General features: G+C 41.5%; 1 protein-coding gene across 2 annotated transcripts in view; it reads right to left on the minus strand.

Annotated features, from left to right (window-relative positions):
- Positions 1-17,143, minus strand: part of tox2 (TOX high mobility group box family member 2) — a 140,445-nt gene that overhangs the window by 13,079 nt on the left and 110,223 nt on the right. The window contains exons 5-6 of one of the 2 annotated variants that reach the window (XM_049587014.1): positions 4,819-5,073; positions 1,675-1,905 (exon numbers count right to left, since the gene is read on the minus strand). In XM_049587014.1, the coding sequence (XP_049442971.1) occupies positions 1,675-1,905; positions 4,819-5,073 (486 nt within the window). The remainder of the gene's footprint in view (positions 1-1,674; positions 1,906-4,818; positions 5,074-17,143) is intronic. The other variant, XM_049587096.1, reaches the window with a different exon arrangement.

Below are 17,143 nucleotides of genomic sequence, written 5' to 3' on the forward strand. Positions count from 1 at the left end.
CAGAATAATAGCGGAATATTTATTGCATGTAAACATAGCCACTGTCATGCAAGTTGTCATTATGGAGAGTTTCAGAACAATAATCTTAATATTCCAGTGCTGCACCATCATTGCACTTGTTAAATACATGCTACTGTACAGTTTTAGCATACAACAAACTTTTTCCCCCCTTAGCTTAACATGACTGTACTTTCTGTCAACACTGTCTAATGCCGAGTAGCTTCATTAACTAGTCAAAAGAGCACAATGTTGTTAAATGCAAAACCAGAGCTGCAAGTTATCTTGTTAAATCTTTGCTGCATGACTCAGATACATACTGGAGATACAGTCTCAGTTTGACCGCAGCATGAAACAACAGAGAGACTCACCAAGCTGTGAACGCTGTGCAGAGTTTACAGTAGCCAATGTGTGGTGAACCTGACCTGTCAATTTGCATGACCATGACCTAAAAATTTAAACTGGGCTACTGAAGCGGTATCACACTTTTTAATGCGAGTGACTAATATCTGACTTTAGCTGTGACATGGTGCTGTGATGTGTCTTTGATTGAAGGGCTGAAAAACTACTGTGATCAGCACGTTAACACAGCTATGATCAGTATTTCTTTACATAAAAAATGGATCACATGACCCTTCAGTGTAAAAGGGGTTGCTTGGAGGGTTGGTGGGTTTGTTTTCGCCCACAACAGGTAGCAGTTTGCAGCAAAAAAACCCTCTAAAACCCACTGTGCACTACTTTCCCTGCATCAAATATCAGGCAGATAAAGTTAGCAACTTGCTGAGGAACATAGTGGAGCATTAAGCAACTAAAGAGCAGATTCTGTCTTACACAGGCTCTGCCCTCTATTGGACTCTGTGGGTAATACTCCAATCCCCGATTTGCCCACTGATCAGTTCAGGCCATAGCACTACCCGATTCAGTTGCATACTACCTGGGTTGGCTGGAGCCCCCAACTTCTCCACTGTGGCGGCCTAGGCTATATAAATAAGGCGGGCTAGGGTGACTAGGCTTTAGCCAGTCAGAATCAGTGTGACTGGGTCGATGTTATGTCATGAAAAGGTGTTCACTTGTTGAGTTTCACCCACTGTATCCACAGAGCACAGTCCAGGGCAGAGCCTATGTGAAATAGAACTAGGGTTACAATATTGTAACCCTAGTTTGGTAACCCTAGTTCTATCAACACAGGTAGAGCCCTTTACTTAAGGACTCTGTTGCTCCTATACTCTACACTGAAGAGGGTGTAGATTGACAGACAGCGTCATGTGCTGGCTTATATACTGTGGCATCAACTTGTAATCAGGTAGACGAGTCTTCATTGGCCGGCTACGTCATGCAAATTTCAGCGGGGAAAAGGGTGCTGGTGATGGGAGGAGAGTATTACCCGTAGAGTCCAGGAGACAGTTCCATCTGTGCTGATAGAACTAGGGTTAGAATATCGTAACCTTCGCTATTTACCTCAAAAGTTGGTAGAGACCAAAACAGAGCTATAAGGAGAGTGAATATCTGCCTTTCATTCACCAGGTGGCAAGCACCATGACTCCAAATGAATGTTGCTCCGTATGCTTTAAAGATGATGATGTCAGTGTTGTGTTGATAGCTTGTTTCCGCTGTCCCTACATGGCCAAAATGTGCATTATAGCAGGTTTAAATCACACACAGAGATTATTAATCTACCTGTTTCTGCTCCTCTCCCAGTCCGTCCCACATGGAGGCCACTATCTTGGATACGTCTCCAAAGGTGGCGTTGGGATTCTGTCCTTTAATGGCTGCCTGGGTGTCTCTGAAGAACAAGGCGTAGGCTGACACAGGCTTCGTAGGCTCATTGGGATCCTTCTTCTTCTTCTTTTTTTGGGGCTTGGGCTTGGGCTTCATCATCTCCGAAGACGGCCGCTTCTCGCCCGTGATCTGGAAGACCATCAAAAACACACAAAAAACAAAACGACTTATTGACACCGCAGGAACACGGCCTACCGATTCAGCTGGAGTGAATAATTGCATCCCTGATGAATGCTTACAACATTGGGTCCAGGTGAAGCCTGTAAACTTCATTAAATCCATTATTCAAGCTCTCTGTTCAATACCCATTTAGTCAGCGTTTGAATATTGCGGCAATGTTTCACTGACAGTAACACTTTGGCACCGCCACTGGTTGACAGCATTTTATTTCTGCCTTACTTTGTCAAAAATAACATCTGTTAGTTGAATTTATCAAACCTTTTCAAATCTTTATTTTTCAGTTGTTCAGCAAGTCATAAATTCTGACTTTTCATGCCAGGGGTGAAAGGAATTTTAAATCGCCTGCTGTATCTGCTCTGGCTTTGATGTGGTCTCAGAGTGAATTGGAGAGAGCAAATGGAATTACTTACTGATAGGAGAGATGGTAATCATTTTTATTCACACACACACACACAGCGAGAAGCACAGCAGAGATGTATATGCAGGGAAATATATTTTCTTTAACTAAAGGATCCCCTTCTTGTTATACTGTATCACTGCGAGCTAGCATTTAAATACACAGATGAATCTGAAACACTGTGGATGTGGCAGATTCAATTATGCACTCATTCACATGCCCCTGATAGAAACGAAGCAAATCCGCAGAGACATCGGTTGGTGGGCAATTTATGACAAGCAGTTTTACAGATTTACATAAACCAAACGAATGTAAACAAGTATCCTTCTCTTCCTCGTTTAAATGAATGAGTGATTTAAGTGTAGGAGTGGTAGCTTTCAAACCAGACATAACTCCATTGGCCAAATAAGAGGACTGCTGACAGCTTGTGTCTTGTCAATGATCAAACTAAATATCCATCACATCTACAAATAAAGGAGGTCTCTTCAATTTAGAAAACAACTTTACAATATTTCTAATTCAATGTGGCCTATGAATAAAATCTCAATATTTTTTGGTTATATCGCAATACACAATATATATCACGATACTGTGAAATCTCCTCTTAACTACTGAACATTCCTAAAATATTAAACTAATAAATAAACTACTGTTATAATAAAGTTAAATAAGGTCATTTTATAATAAAGTTAAATAAGGTACTACAAGGGCTGCCCCCTAACAGTCAACCAACCACTAATCACCCAGAAAGATTTCATTGGTTGCTTAAAAATAATGTGACAGACACAGGAAGAGGCCACGCTCAGCAGTCAGACAGGAGTCACGTAAATTTTCCAGGGCTGGTACCTGCGGTTATTCCACAGGCTAGTTAATAACATGTCGGGCAGGAAATCCAAAGTGTGGGATCATTTTGAGAAGGTGAAGGATGAACTCAAGGTGATATGTAAACTCATCTTCATTGGTCGACTACAAACATGACGTATCATCTGAAACATGGAAGCAGCTACATGCCCATTAGCCACTTAGCACAATCATTACTGCTTTGCCCACAGCGTCATTAACAGACGGCTCGCTCAGTGTGACGTGCACTTGTAGATAAAATATAGGCCTATATTAATGAAGGTGCATTAGTACGGTTTGGTATTTCTCTGTAATGTAGCACAGTGTTAACAATGTTGCTGATACTATTCTTACACACAGCTTCAACTCAAACCATTGTGTTGCCCCGCCCAAAATATATCATTTAATAATTACATTAATATCAGTAACATGCGGGCGACTAGTCGACTAATGGCCCTTAATGACGACTGCTGGTTGACTGATGAAAATTCTTAGTCGGGGGCAGCACTAGGTACTATTACAATAAAGTTAATTAAAGTACTGTTATAATGAAATAACCAAAGCGGAGGCACTGGTGTTTTTATTTTGATACAGCCGGCTTGTCTAAGGCTAGATGTGTTTATGTTCTCATTGTGAACTTGAGGCTTCCGGTCAACAGTTAGATGTTAGCAGTTAGCAGAAACTTAAACTGATACAGCGCCGCCATTAAACTAACATCTCTCCAAGTAATATAATATCTGAAAGTCCGTAATATTTGCAGGTGATGTTCCATTTAGTCACATAAAACAACTAAACAGTCGCAGTCTGGGGCCATACAGATACAAAAACACACACTATTGCCCAGGAGAGGGTGGTCTGGATGGGTGGGGGAGTGCATGTAACGTTTCATGTTACATGTTTCTATGTTTCAGAGAACTGAAACACCAAGGGGAGTCTCATGCTGGTGGCTTAATAAAATGATGTGACAACTTAAACACAATGTCCGCAATGTTTTATACATCCCATGGAACAAGCAGCGATACATCGAGTATAATCAATACATATCATCTACTTCAGGGAAAAAGATTATATGTCATGTCTGATGTCGTGTGAGAGTGTGAGAGTTTGCCAACAGTCTTACAAACATGCCATGGTGTTAATGGATTGTCAGCTATTTGCGACTGTGTCATTGAAAAGAAATTTGTCAGAGGGTGAAATTATCCTGCACAAAAGGACTGAAAGAAGATTGTGTTGCTTTTAAGTGTGAACCAGATTTTTGGAAATGAGCTGCTCAGACTGAAGAAATAAGGCAAAATTTAATAACTGAAACAAAATCAAGCCGGTATCTGCAACTAAATATAATCATGAGGCAGATATTTCAAGTCAATTTTCTTTTCAAATGTGACACCACACCATAACATACACAAATTAAAAAAAATAATAATCATGGCTTCAGTTCCCCTCAACAGCAACATTTTGCAACCATGCGAGTTTTCCAGCCAACCCAATAAAAAGCACAAGCATGGCTACCCCCTGTTCAGACTCCACACTGCAGTTAGCATGCAAACCATCTCAGAGAAGCGCTGCCAAGCCCTCGCCTCCTACTCCACTCACTACAAGCCAGACAAGCGTTGCTACATCAGTACCTTCGAATGAGGATCAGTCTCCTCTTCCTGATTGGAGCTGGAGGGGGAGGGTGTGGCCGATTTACTTCCGGGAGGTGAGGGGGAGCCATGAGGCAGTGCACTCCGGCTGACCTGAGGGTTTAGCTGGGTCAGTGCACTCATGGGGTTGGGCAGAATCGGAGGTGAGCTGTTTATCAGGGGGTGGTTATAATGAGCGCCGTCTGGGTGCTGGTGATGGTGTTGCTGTTGGTGGTGGTGCAAAGCCATCTCCTGCATCTGGGGTGAGAGAAGAACACCAGCTTTACTATCTTCTCTACTCAAAGTGATAAAAGTTTGCCAATTAGCCAAATATGCAAAGACTTTGACATTTTCAAATTTGAGAAAATATGCATGTGTGTTGGACAAAATTATAAAAAGACATTATTTTTGGATGTGTTGTAATTAGGGAAGTGTGTCATTAGACAGACAAAAAACCCTCTTACAGGTCTTGTTAAACTGAGGCTGGTGGTTATAAAGCTTCTCTTTTCTTTTTCAAGTGTCTTTTCTCAAGACACACCACTGTTTTCAAACTCGCAGGTTTGTGGCCAGCTTATCTTTACTTACTATTATTGGTACCTGACATCAGCACTGACCTTTAATATGGTGGCAAATCTTGAATACTGGGTGCAAGATGACTACTAAGCTCTCTAAAAAACTAAAAACATCTGTATAAAATCTCTCAACCCCAATCAACCAAGACACACAGACACTAATAAAGACATCTACTTTGCTCCCTAAAGGCTAATACAATTCACTCTTAACTAACCAGACAAGAAAAACATGAGTACAGCATCTGTAACCTGGTCCCCATAGTTTTCTGAGGGCTCATTTTGAAGCCTGTTAGCCTTTGGGTTTATTGCCTGCTGCCATATTTATCAGTAACCAGAGCCATAAAATCAAAATTTTCAATGAGTTGGAGCTGGATGGAGTCAGCATTCAATAAGACTCACTGTGATAGACTTAAACAGCTGTCAGTCAAGCAAATGTGACTCAAACATACCCTTACAAGCATTTTTTAATTCAAACTATTGTGAATTCATTGTCAGAACACAAACTAAAAGAAATGACATGACTTTAAAGCAGCTATAAGCAGTCTTTTTTACATTATGTAGATCACATGTTTGTAGTAATGAAGCCACAGAGACTCCCCTTCTGCTATATGGAGCGTTTTAGCTTTTTTAAAGACTCATTATTTTTGTTTTCCGGCCCACAACTTTATTGTTTTGGCTCATTCTCAATGCTTTCATAGTGTGAGAGTCACAGTTCACAGTAGGCAGCTGTTTGCAGCAAAAATGCTGTGAAGGCTCAGTGTATGCAGGCTGTTCTCATTCACTGTTAGTACTTACATCCATGAAAAGTAATGCAGTATGATTCAGATATAACCCATGTAATCATGAGCCAGAAGGCTGTGATCACATGACCTATGTGCTGCATTCTGTCCTCCCTTATATGACAGGAGAAAAGGAGGAAGTTAGCCTGGTTCCAGACCATAGACTCCGCCCACTCAACTGCATTACTGGTCTGGCATACTTCAATGAATTTGCGATTTATCTCATCCAAACGATGGACGGACCAATGAACACCGGGGGTCTAGCGATTAGCCAATCAGCGCCACGCTGATGTCAAGCTGTACGCCGGTGGGTAACTGGTGAGGATAGCAACAATGGTGACCGCTACAGATCCTACAGACCACATTAATGATGCTATCGAGGTATTTCGCCACTACTCGCGTTAATGGAGGATCAAATTAAGGAAGCTGCTAAACTGGATTTAACGGCGATGCAGCTGGGTGTGCACAACGACGGAGACATTTTAAACGGGCAATGCTTGCTTGTTTTCAGCACCCCCGAGGCATGGATACTAATGACGTCAGATTCTGGGTGAGTCGTTGATCTCTTCTGATTGGTTTGGGAAAAAATCAAATTCCCTCCCCCTTGTAAATCGCCTTCAATGGAAGCCATGTCAGACTGAAGGTTCTGGGAGCTTCAGTCTGACACTCAGGCTAGGAGGAAGTCAGCAGATGTAGTATAATGATTGACAATGTTTGTGTGGAGAGGTGGCTGGTTTGGATGAATGGGTCAAACAAAGACACTTTGACCCAGGAGAGCTGGATTTGTGCCCTGTTTGAAACCAAAAGTCAACGTTTGAGTTATTTTAAGTTACGTCTGTACGTAGTGTAACACTGTCACATCACAACGCCCAATTCTTTTCCTAAACCTAGCCTTACTGGTAGAGATGCTAATTTGTGAGATATATGAACCGTTATATGAGGTTACGTTGCTGTGCACTACCTGCTTAGCACTGCATGGCAGACAGAGGCAGTTAGCGACTAGCTGGTGAACACAACGGAGCATTTAGCAGCTAAAGAGCCATATATTTTTCTCAGGAGTTGGTGGAGACCAAAACAGAGCAAAAATGAAACAGTTAAATCCATCAGATGGCCAGAGATAAAACTCCAAATCAATGCTCATATTGCTATATCTGCTAAATGCAGAAAACAAGCAACAGCTAACAAGCTCGCCATAAAAGGTGATTATATGTCTTAATGTCTTCTGCTCTAAAAGCGGCCAAGAAAACATTTATCCATCATTCAAGTCATAGTTTTCTACACCCTCTAGGCATTTGGAAAACTGTACCTTAAGCCAAATGCAGTGCTGCAGCATTCAACCATGTAACACAAAGGGCCATTATCATTCAACTCAAAATGATATATTTTTCCAACGGGGCTCTCCATTACAGTTGAAGGTACAATCCATTATTTCTATTGACATCTATAGACAATCATTAGGAAGTGCAACAAGTGCAGACCCTCCAGGGTCCTTGAGACACAGTGGCCTGGTTGGTGTGCTGTGGAAGACCTTTCTGCTTCTAAGAAGTGAAGTTTTAAGAAGCCAGAAGTCTCAAGCAATCGTTGCGTCAATGCCATTGATCAGCGACCGTATCAACCCCCCGCAGATATATTATGCTCACTGTGTGCTATGAAAGAGAAAAATATCACTTACTGCCATGTTAAACAACACCTCTCTCAACACTTGGGCCCGCAAATAGAAACAAAAACGTTGCTCACAGCTGGAGAGTGACCCCTGCACGGAGAACACCCTTCAGAGTGATTACAGAATCACTCTCTCGCAAAGTTCTGCTCTTAGCCGTCTTAAAAGATCTTCAATAATAACTACATCAAAAGCTTTTCTTCGAGATTCATCAGGACAGAACATGAGCACGGACCAAAGGAAGCTTTTAATGTAGGCATAAATGGGAATGTTTGGCAATTTACAGATCAGAAAGTGATGAACTAGCATTTGTTAGCACTTTTAAACATTTATGAGTTAAATAATACATTACACATTAGTGAACTACTAAAAAGATCAAATTGAAAAGGCCCGAGCATATGAGGTCTTGATAAACACGAGTGGAGGTTCAAAGATGAAGGCTCGGCTCTCTAATCATAATTGGTCCCAGTAGATTGCTAGAATAAAAATGCACAACAAAGTAATGTTGTATGAGGCCCTGGCCTGCTTTGAAAACTCATAATATTCACACGACATTAGATTCTGTGTTTGCCTCAGCAGCTGCACACAAAAGGCAGTCATGAACAAAGACATTCCTTTTGCATTTCAAATAACCAAGCTCTAACCTTCCCCCATCCACGGCAATCTCCAACTTCCAATCATAATTCAAAACATCGTCACTACACTTATTAAAACATGAGGAAATAGCTTCGGCAAAATAAGGAGTAAGACAGGAGGGAGGAAGAAAAGAGGAAGAAAGAGGAAAGAGAAGGAAATAGAAATCCATTAATTTTCCATTTTCCATGGACTTGCTCTTTAAGGGTCCTCACAAACCAAGAAGCATTGAAAAACCAATTAATCAAACATGAATGGCCTATCATAGCTATAGCAGACGCATTTCCATAGCAACAGCCTCCAGGCAAAATTGTCACCCTTTAATCTGAGCCACACCATGTTTAATATAAACAAGAAGGAGACATGCAGAGCAGAGGAGTTCACCGGGGGAAGGCACCGTGGCATCGTGGGTACTGGGTGTCAGCCTCGTAAGAGGAGAAACAGGAAAGGGTCAAAGGCGCTTACAGACGTACATAAATCTATTTTTAAGTTCTCAATATCTTGCATACCAATCTTGTGGAGGAATTGGTGGAGATTGCAATGGGAAGTATGTCTCAACACAAATATAAAATAATCCACTATATGTCTTGATTTTATTTCAAGCCCATGTTTCATCTGCTATTCTGTATCTTCACTCTGACATTCAACAGCATTGATTCATTTTCATTAGAGCTGAGTGCTCTGTCCAAACTAATGAAGCAGTAAGTCACAAATTAACTATTGCATTCCAGTTAAAGCCTGACGACACTGATAGCCGAAGCTGTTACACTGTAAAAGCAAAGACACATCAGTGTAAGCTCATAGACACTGATTCCTAAGTATGAAAGTGTGTATTGTCTTGTTAGTTACTAAAAGCAGCCATGTACTGTACAGTACGACACCCACAGGACTAGTGCTCATTACTCTAAACACTCCAACTGTGATAATCTCCTTCTAATAGTCCTTCCTATATGTCATCTTTTAAGATTGTGTCTGGGTGCTCTTAGCTGCTGCCTTTACCTGTTCCAGACAGAAAGAGCAAGAAGTTATCACATAGCGCCATCAAGCCCGAGCTAAATAAAGCGAGCGGCAGACGGCTGAACAAATATTATGAAAGACTCTGACAAAGGTTGCCGGTTGCCATAGGTACTGTATGCTAATTCCTAATGGTATCATCCAAATGGTGGGCCAAAAAGAGGCGGGGGGGAATGCACAGTGAGAAACAGGACTTGGTTGGTCACTGCTCTCTGTCTTTAGTAATTAAAGGAACTTAATATGATTTTCAGAGCATATCTTTGATTCAGAGGTTGTCTGCACATGGCTCTCTACATGGAGGTGGCTGAGCAGCTAATGCTAACAGTGCAAACAGTGTTAAAGATAGTAGCAGTGCTGACAGCACAGTTTTTAAACCATGGATGTATAAGGAGAACTGGATACAGTGTTGGAGTCAGAGCCCCATTCATTTCTATGATAGTTGCTCAGTTGCACATGAAGCCAAAACACTTGGACTTCCCGAGTATAAAATGATCAAAATCTTCTGCATCATGGAGTTATTGTACTGGCCAAGCGGCTAACTACCCGTTTACAGCTTTGCTGACTGTAATGGAGATGAAATGATTTAATTGTGCAGCACTACTGGGCTTTCAAAATGTTATCAGACTGAATGGCTCAAATCCGAACAGTGAAACAAGTCATTTTTGAGTCTTTTTTTTTTTTTTTTGTCTTTTTTAGGTTTTAAATGGGAACAGACATCAGAGCTAGGTGACTACTGCTGCAGGAGTGTGAGCTCTGCACTAGGGAACAGTTGGTGAAAGTCTGCTGGCACACACACACACACACACACACACACACACACACACACAGTGACAGGGCTCACTGTTAGCATCACACGGCTAATGTTACCTAATAGTCATTAGGTTTAATGGCAGAGTTCAGCCATTTTTGTTAGGAACATTAAATGGCTCAGTGTTGAATGTTAGCCGCTGCTGCTGTGTTAGTTCGTGCTAACCAGGCAGACGTTGAACTGACTGAGGAGACCTGCTCCGGACTCCAGAGATGGTCCTTTAGTGCTGCATTTAACCTATGTAATGGCAGCAACAGAAAGTTTGCTAATTTTTCTTATGTTAACTTTGAATTTATTGATTTAAAAGGCTAATGGAAGCCCGGTTGTTCAATAAATGATTTCAAATTGCTCTTGCTTTCTTTTGTTGGCCAATTTACATTTCTATTCTTACTTTAGATTTTTGTACTCTGTTATAATTTAATGCAAGTACTCATTTGTGAGTGTTACTTAAAATGCCCATCCCTAGTTGTGACGCTAAAAAAATCTATCTATTGATTTACAGACATCTCTTTCACAATGGAAGTCTATGGGTAAAAGTCTTTTGGGGCCCCATGGCATCATGTGATGGACATGGAAGTTGTGATTCCACAGTTTGGCCACTATGTAAAATTGGCCTCAAAGCCAGGCACTGTTCCTGAAGGCTTGTTTTAAGGGTAGGCGCTACACTTCCTTGGCAACACAGTCCCGATATCAGCTGTAACCACCGTATGAGTGCAATGCAGATTAATAATTAGCTCGCCAGTGAGATACACACAGGGGCCTCACATGCACCAACATGCATGATCAGACTGTCGACTATTACAGAGAAGAGAGAAGCTTGGACTACAACCAATATAGAGGGAGCGTGACTTTATTTTCTTCTCAGGATGCCATTACTTCACAACATCTTTACATAGCAAGTAGTCGTTTGTTGCTATATTAAACGCTCTGAATGTTCTGTAGAGCTCCTTCAACACATACTGACTTTTCATGCTCTTGACATAAATAACAGGCCTATATTTTTTGAGTGGTGGAGACCTGATAGACAGATGGTTATAGGTTAAGAAAGTCAGCATTGCAAGTAGTCTCATTCAATGCTGAAGCAGCAGCTAACTCACTGAACACTTTGCTCATCGTTGTTCTGTTTTTTTTTCTGCTGTATTTCGGGGTACAGCCATAAACCAATAACTGGCAACTTGAGCAATGCAGTGCCCTAAATTTATATATTTAGATTATTTATAAAGTTGGATTCTGAGTTCTCTTGGGTGTTGTCATTGCTGTGCTTAACCTCCAGCAATTTAGTTGTTTGTTGTAAAGCCCCAGGAGATCAGAGTCTCTCATAAATGGAGAGGAGAAAAAAAGTAAGAGGAAAGGAAAGAGGACGCTGGAACAGAGAGAGAGAGAGAGAGAGAGAGAGAGGTAGAAAGACATATCAGAGGAGAAAAGGAGGGGAAAGAGGAAGGGAAAAAAGATACAGAAAAAAACAAACACATGACCTAAGTACTAAAATCCATCCCCAAAGTTAGCATGGGGACAGTTAGATATTGCTTTTTGGTGATGAGCAGCCAGGCAGACCTAAACTGTGATGTAAAGCCAGGAAACTCGGTGTGAACGTGTTCCTCTGCCATCGTTACGCCTGTCGTGTTTGTATTCACATCTTGTACATCATAGTCAAATGGGAGTCAAATAACAAAGGCTTTCCAATTATGTGTAGCACATTGTGTGTGAGATGGAATATCACAAAGCCATTGTTCCCCTGCTCCTGCTGACCTTACCTTTGAAATGGTTTCACGGCCGCTCCAATTGCCTGCACCATTTGATTTAGCTAAGGGGATTTGACCACCAGCACAGAGATGAGAAAAGGGGAGAAGAGAGCCCTATAGAGCTACAAGGAGAAAGAGGAGAGATTCACACCAGAGGAGAGCAAAGCAGCTAACCTTGCTCCGTCCTTATGATGATTATACCAGAGTAGCATCTGTTTCATCGTTTAAATAAGCGGGTTCATTGCTATGCAAGCTTTTATTGCCCTGGCATCACAATAAACCGGTCTCTTGATGCTATAGAATTAATCAAAAATTTATCATCATCTAAAAATAACTAAATTAATCTTCAGCGTGTGTCACTTTTTAAGTGCCAACACATACAGTCATCTTATGTGGTCATGCCCTAAAATATAACTTTTGGCTGTCAGCCCAAAGCGAGATTAAGAAAGTAGTTGGGATAGATATACCTCTAATTCTACATCACACTGTACTGGGATTAAAATCCAATTATGAATGTAGGGGACTTTCCTAGAAACACTTTGTATGCTGCATGCCTTACAATATTACAAAAATATTTAGACAACGACACCTCTGATATTTGAGCAGGGCATGAAAAACTTTTGCCACTGTTGGGAATATGAAGAGGTACTCTAGAAGTATGTAAGGGACTGGTCCATGATAGCATCGAACCTGACAGAGCAATGGTTAATAATAGCAGCAATGAAATGTAACTAAGTACATTTAAGGTAAGGTAAGGGGTGAGGGGCAATTTGGGATACAGACAGTAGTCATTAGTACAACAAAACAGACAGTATGATACATAGCACACGGAGTTCAGAATGACTGTCAGGGGTAAATCATGGACACTTAGTGGTCACTGCTGGTTAAGATAAGCGATAGCAGATGGGGCAAGGGATGATCTGTAACGCTTAGTGCTACATTTACTTAAGTACAAATTTAAGGTATTTTAATTTGACCTAGTATTTCTATCTCCGCCTTGAAGTAGATATTATACTTTCTACACAACTACAATTATTCGATAACTTTAGTTACTAGTTACTTCACAAATTAAGATTTCTGCCTGCATGTAAATGTACAAGTGCAGCTGAAACGATTAGTCAGTTGATTAGAAAATTAATTGGCAAATTGTTTGTCATTTTCCATGCAAAAACAATTCATGATCCCAGCTTTATTGCAGTTATTTTGGTTCATTTAACAGGTTTTAATTTTCCTGCATTGAGTACTTTTACTTTTAATAGCCTACTTTTGTTTTTCCAGATATTTTCAAGGCATTTTTTGTGGGGATTACCGGCGGAGCGCTAGCAGAGGCTATGCTAAGTGGCTCCGCGTCTGCTACAGGTGGCTGGCTAACTACCGCAGCTACTGAGTGATTTTCCATGGTGCGGAGCCACGCTTCCAATTCACTAAGCCTAGCCTCCAACGCAGCAAATAAACTACACTTGTTACAATTACCACTGTCGAGGAGGCAGAGGCATAGCTAAACATCTGGCACACCGAGCAAGAAAGAGCAGAAGGAGAAGCCATCGCTAGCTGTTAAGCTAATGTAGCTATCGAGGCTAATAATGTGCAAACAACAGCTAGGATTAGCAAGAAAGTCGTTAAAAAGAGGAGAGCTATAAGTGCTTAAACAGAACTAGTGTGGGTTAAGACGTGAAGTAGATGTTGCAAGTGAAGTGAGGAAAAAACAGAAAGCAAGCTGGCAGGAGTTCGCTAGAGCAGCACAGAGACGCTTTTGCAGAAACACTGGAAATGACACCACACGCTTACTGCAGTATGTCAGCACGATATAGCGATATAGCATAAATGGGGGGAGAGTGAGAGTGAAGATGACATACAGCAAAGAACTATGGGTTGGACTCGGGCCTGTGGCGGGTGCAGCAGGGACGCAGTCTTTGTAGCCTACATGGGATGTCTACTCCACCAGATGAGCTAGCGGGTGCTCCTTTACTTTTAATAATTAACTACATTTTCCTGATTGTACTGACATACTTTCACTCAAGTAACATTTTCAATATACCACAAACAGAGTATTTTCACAGTGTGGTATAAGTATTGGTCCTTTTACTTACATTAAGGATCTGGATACTTCCTCCACCACTGAAGAGTAAACTCACCTGGTTGCGACTTATTTATTCATATTTATTTATTTTTAAATTTGTTGCGTTTGATCTCGTTTTGTGGTTTTCATTACAGCTCGTCTTAATTGTAGGTCTTAGTATGGCACCATTTTGGTACTGTTGAAAATAAAAAATACTGAAAATGAAGAGCAATTCTAGGTCTATTCACTTTTATTTCACTTACTTTTAAGATATGCTTTGCTAAAAAACAAAACAAAAAGCAATATATAGACTCATACAGACCCACTAGACACACTCTCAGAGTGTGGCGGTGTATTTGTCTGCAGAACTTTGCCTGTATTTTCTTATTTTCTTCTTCTTTCCTGTGTTTGGGATGTTTATGGGTGTGTATCTCCACCATGCTCAAGTAGCAACAAGGTAACAAGGCATCAGACTGTAAGCAGCAGGCCTCCAAGAGGCACAAGGCAAAACGCCAAACAAGAGTAAATCTGGGGTTGGTTTTTACTTTGACTTTGGCAGGTGAGTGTTTACAAACTGTAACCGACAATCCTGCATAGTATACCTTTAAAATGTGTTCTGAAAGGTCAAATGTGATTGTTAGTGATAACGAATATTCCTCCTCGATGTTGCATGATATCTTTCTGTTTTAATAAAACATGACCTGCTGACCGGCTTAAATGAACGCCATCAGACATTTAGACCCTGTTATAATACTCAGCTGGTGATCAATGCTTCTGAGAGTCCTGAGACTTTCCTCTCCTCACTCCCTGCCTGACTGGAGCCATCTTGTTTAGAGTGATGGCTCACTCACACAGGTTCACGGCTGCTATTGTAAAATCACCCAGCGTTTAATTGAAACAAATGACTATAATAATAGAACATTATCCCTGCAGGCACCCAGCCATGACAGCTTTAATTAGAGGCGCGTTCAAGACTGATCCTTCAAAAGAACGGCCGCCGCGCAACACGGTGGTAAACACGCCTTTAGGTGGGGAGCCAACCCTGGGCCTCACAGCCCTCAAAGCTACTTCTCATTCACCCCGAGGGCAAAGCACTAACAACTCTGTTCCTCAAAGAGCCTCGGAGCCTCCACCCCTCCCTCCCCCTCCTCCTCCTCACTCTCTTTCTCTCTCTTCTTCCCTCTCCCTTCATCCATGTCTTCGGTTTATCAAGCTTATATATACCCAGGAGGGTCATTTACACAAGCTGAGGAGAATTAATAAGAGAGTGGATTTATGAATCATACGCTACTTAAGTATGAAAGCAAAGGCAAAACGTTGCTTCTGCCTTCTTGTGACATCAGACAGATGCTTAGTGAGGAGATATGATGGGCAGCAGATGCCGGGATGTTTAAGAAGAGGAAACATAAGCGTTTTAAGAATGTGTCCAGGCTTAATTGGATGCATTTTAAAAACGGAGCCAAGACGACTTATAAAGTATCATTCAGCAAGACAAGGAGACTTTGATTCGGCTGTAATATGATGCCCTGATCCAGGTGTACTGCCAGCCAACTGCATTTAGCAACACACTATTAAAACCTCATTTTATTTAACAGCTTGGCAGTCGATCCATGTTGCCAAAACAAGACACTATAAGGTCACTTTCTATCGTTCCAATTACACGCTAGTCAAAAGGAAAAATGTGAAATAGTTGCTCTTGCACCTCCTGCGCTGAACTGTGATCAAGTAATTAATCTGGCAGAAAAACAGCAATACCTCACAAACCAACAGCATAAGGAAATAATTACGAGTTTCAGCACAAACTTGAAAAGAGAGAAAAACCAATTTCCAAGACTGTCTTAAGTAGCCACGCTGTTGAAATGGACTTTGCCACTATATCTCTGAAAGCCAAGCCGAGTCCGTGCCAGCACGTTTGATATTTTCATAAAAATACCTAGGAATGACTTTTAAGCTGTGCCATACAGATACAGGCTGACATAGAAATAAAAAACAGAAGTGAAGTTATAACAAAAGTAAATGGTAAAAAGGTCAAGTTTTACAGTGTTGCACTTTACAACCCTTTGTGCTGGTGTTTTATTTTCCTTTGTGTGCTTAATGCCTGCAGCTGCTTTTATTATTATTATTGTTAATGATTAAATTTAAGAGTATAGCTGGAAGCACAAAGAGGCTGATGTCCCCAGTTGCAATTGACTGTCGGTTTGAAAAGTACTGTACCACCCTGAACGCCTCTCAGAGTGAATCTGTGGCAGCAACAAGGCAGTGGTTGATTTGCAGATAGTAATGTCATGATGTCCCCCTCGGCACCATCCTCCATGTTCCTCATTACTGCTAATGTCAGAACCTCCTTTGCTTTTATTTTCCTTCCCTCTCTTCCTCTCTCTTCCACCCCCCCAGATCTCTCTCTTGTTCTTCAGTCTTTTTTATTCTCTCTCTCACCGTCTCTTTCTCCCTGTGTCTCGCTCTCTCTCAGCCCGGGCGTGTCTCTGAGCTCACCTCACAAAGCACAGCGTCAGAGAATCAGAGCCTTGCCTGACATGACATGTAGGAGACGGTTGTGAGGAGCGGTAGGGACACACACTCTTGACAGCAGAAGGCAAGGCTCCTCTGCTCCCACTAATGAGACTCCTGACTGCCGTGTCAAACACACTTTGTGTGTGTGTGTGTGTGTGAGTGTGAGTGTGTGTGTGGGCGTGCCCGCACTCACACAACAACAAAAAAAAAGAACGTAGATGCAGAAATAATGAACACAAAAACAAGAAAGAGCCCCACAAATGAAAAGTATAAGGTGCATACAGTACGGTACTGTATGTGCTGCGGCACGGTGCGGGTCATGGTGAGGTGATTTTCATGTATGTGTAAAATCCGCTCACAGAGAAATTTCACACATTTCTGACAGAAGCCATCTTCACCTTATTCTCCGGCTTTGAACTATAACAAATGCTTCAGACAGCGGATTACCAAACAAATTAACTCCTTGCTATTATGGTACAAGTGATCACGTGGCTGCACAGCACTTTTGAGCACAGGATGTGTCAGGATGAGGCCCATTGATTTGCAATAA

Source organism: Epinephelus fuscoguttatus, linkage group LG1 (assembly GCF_011397635.1).
Source record: "Epinephelus fuscoguttatus linkage group LG1, E.fuscoguttatus.final_Chr_v1".
Taxonomy (NCBI): Eukaryota; Metazoa; Chordata; class Actinopteri; order Perciformes; family Serranidae; genus Epinephelus; species Epinephelus fuscoguttatus.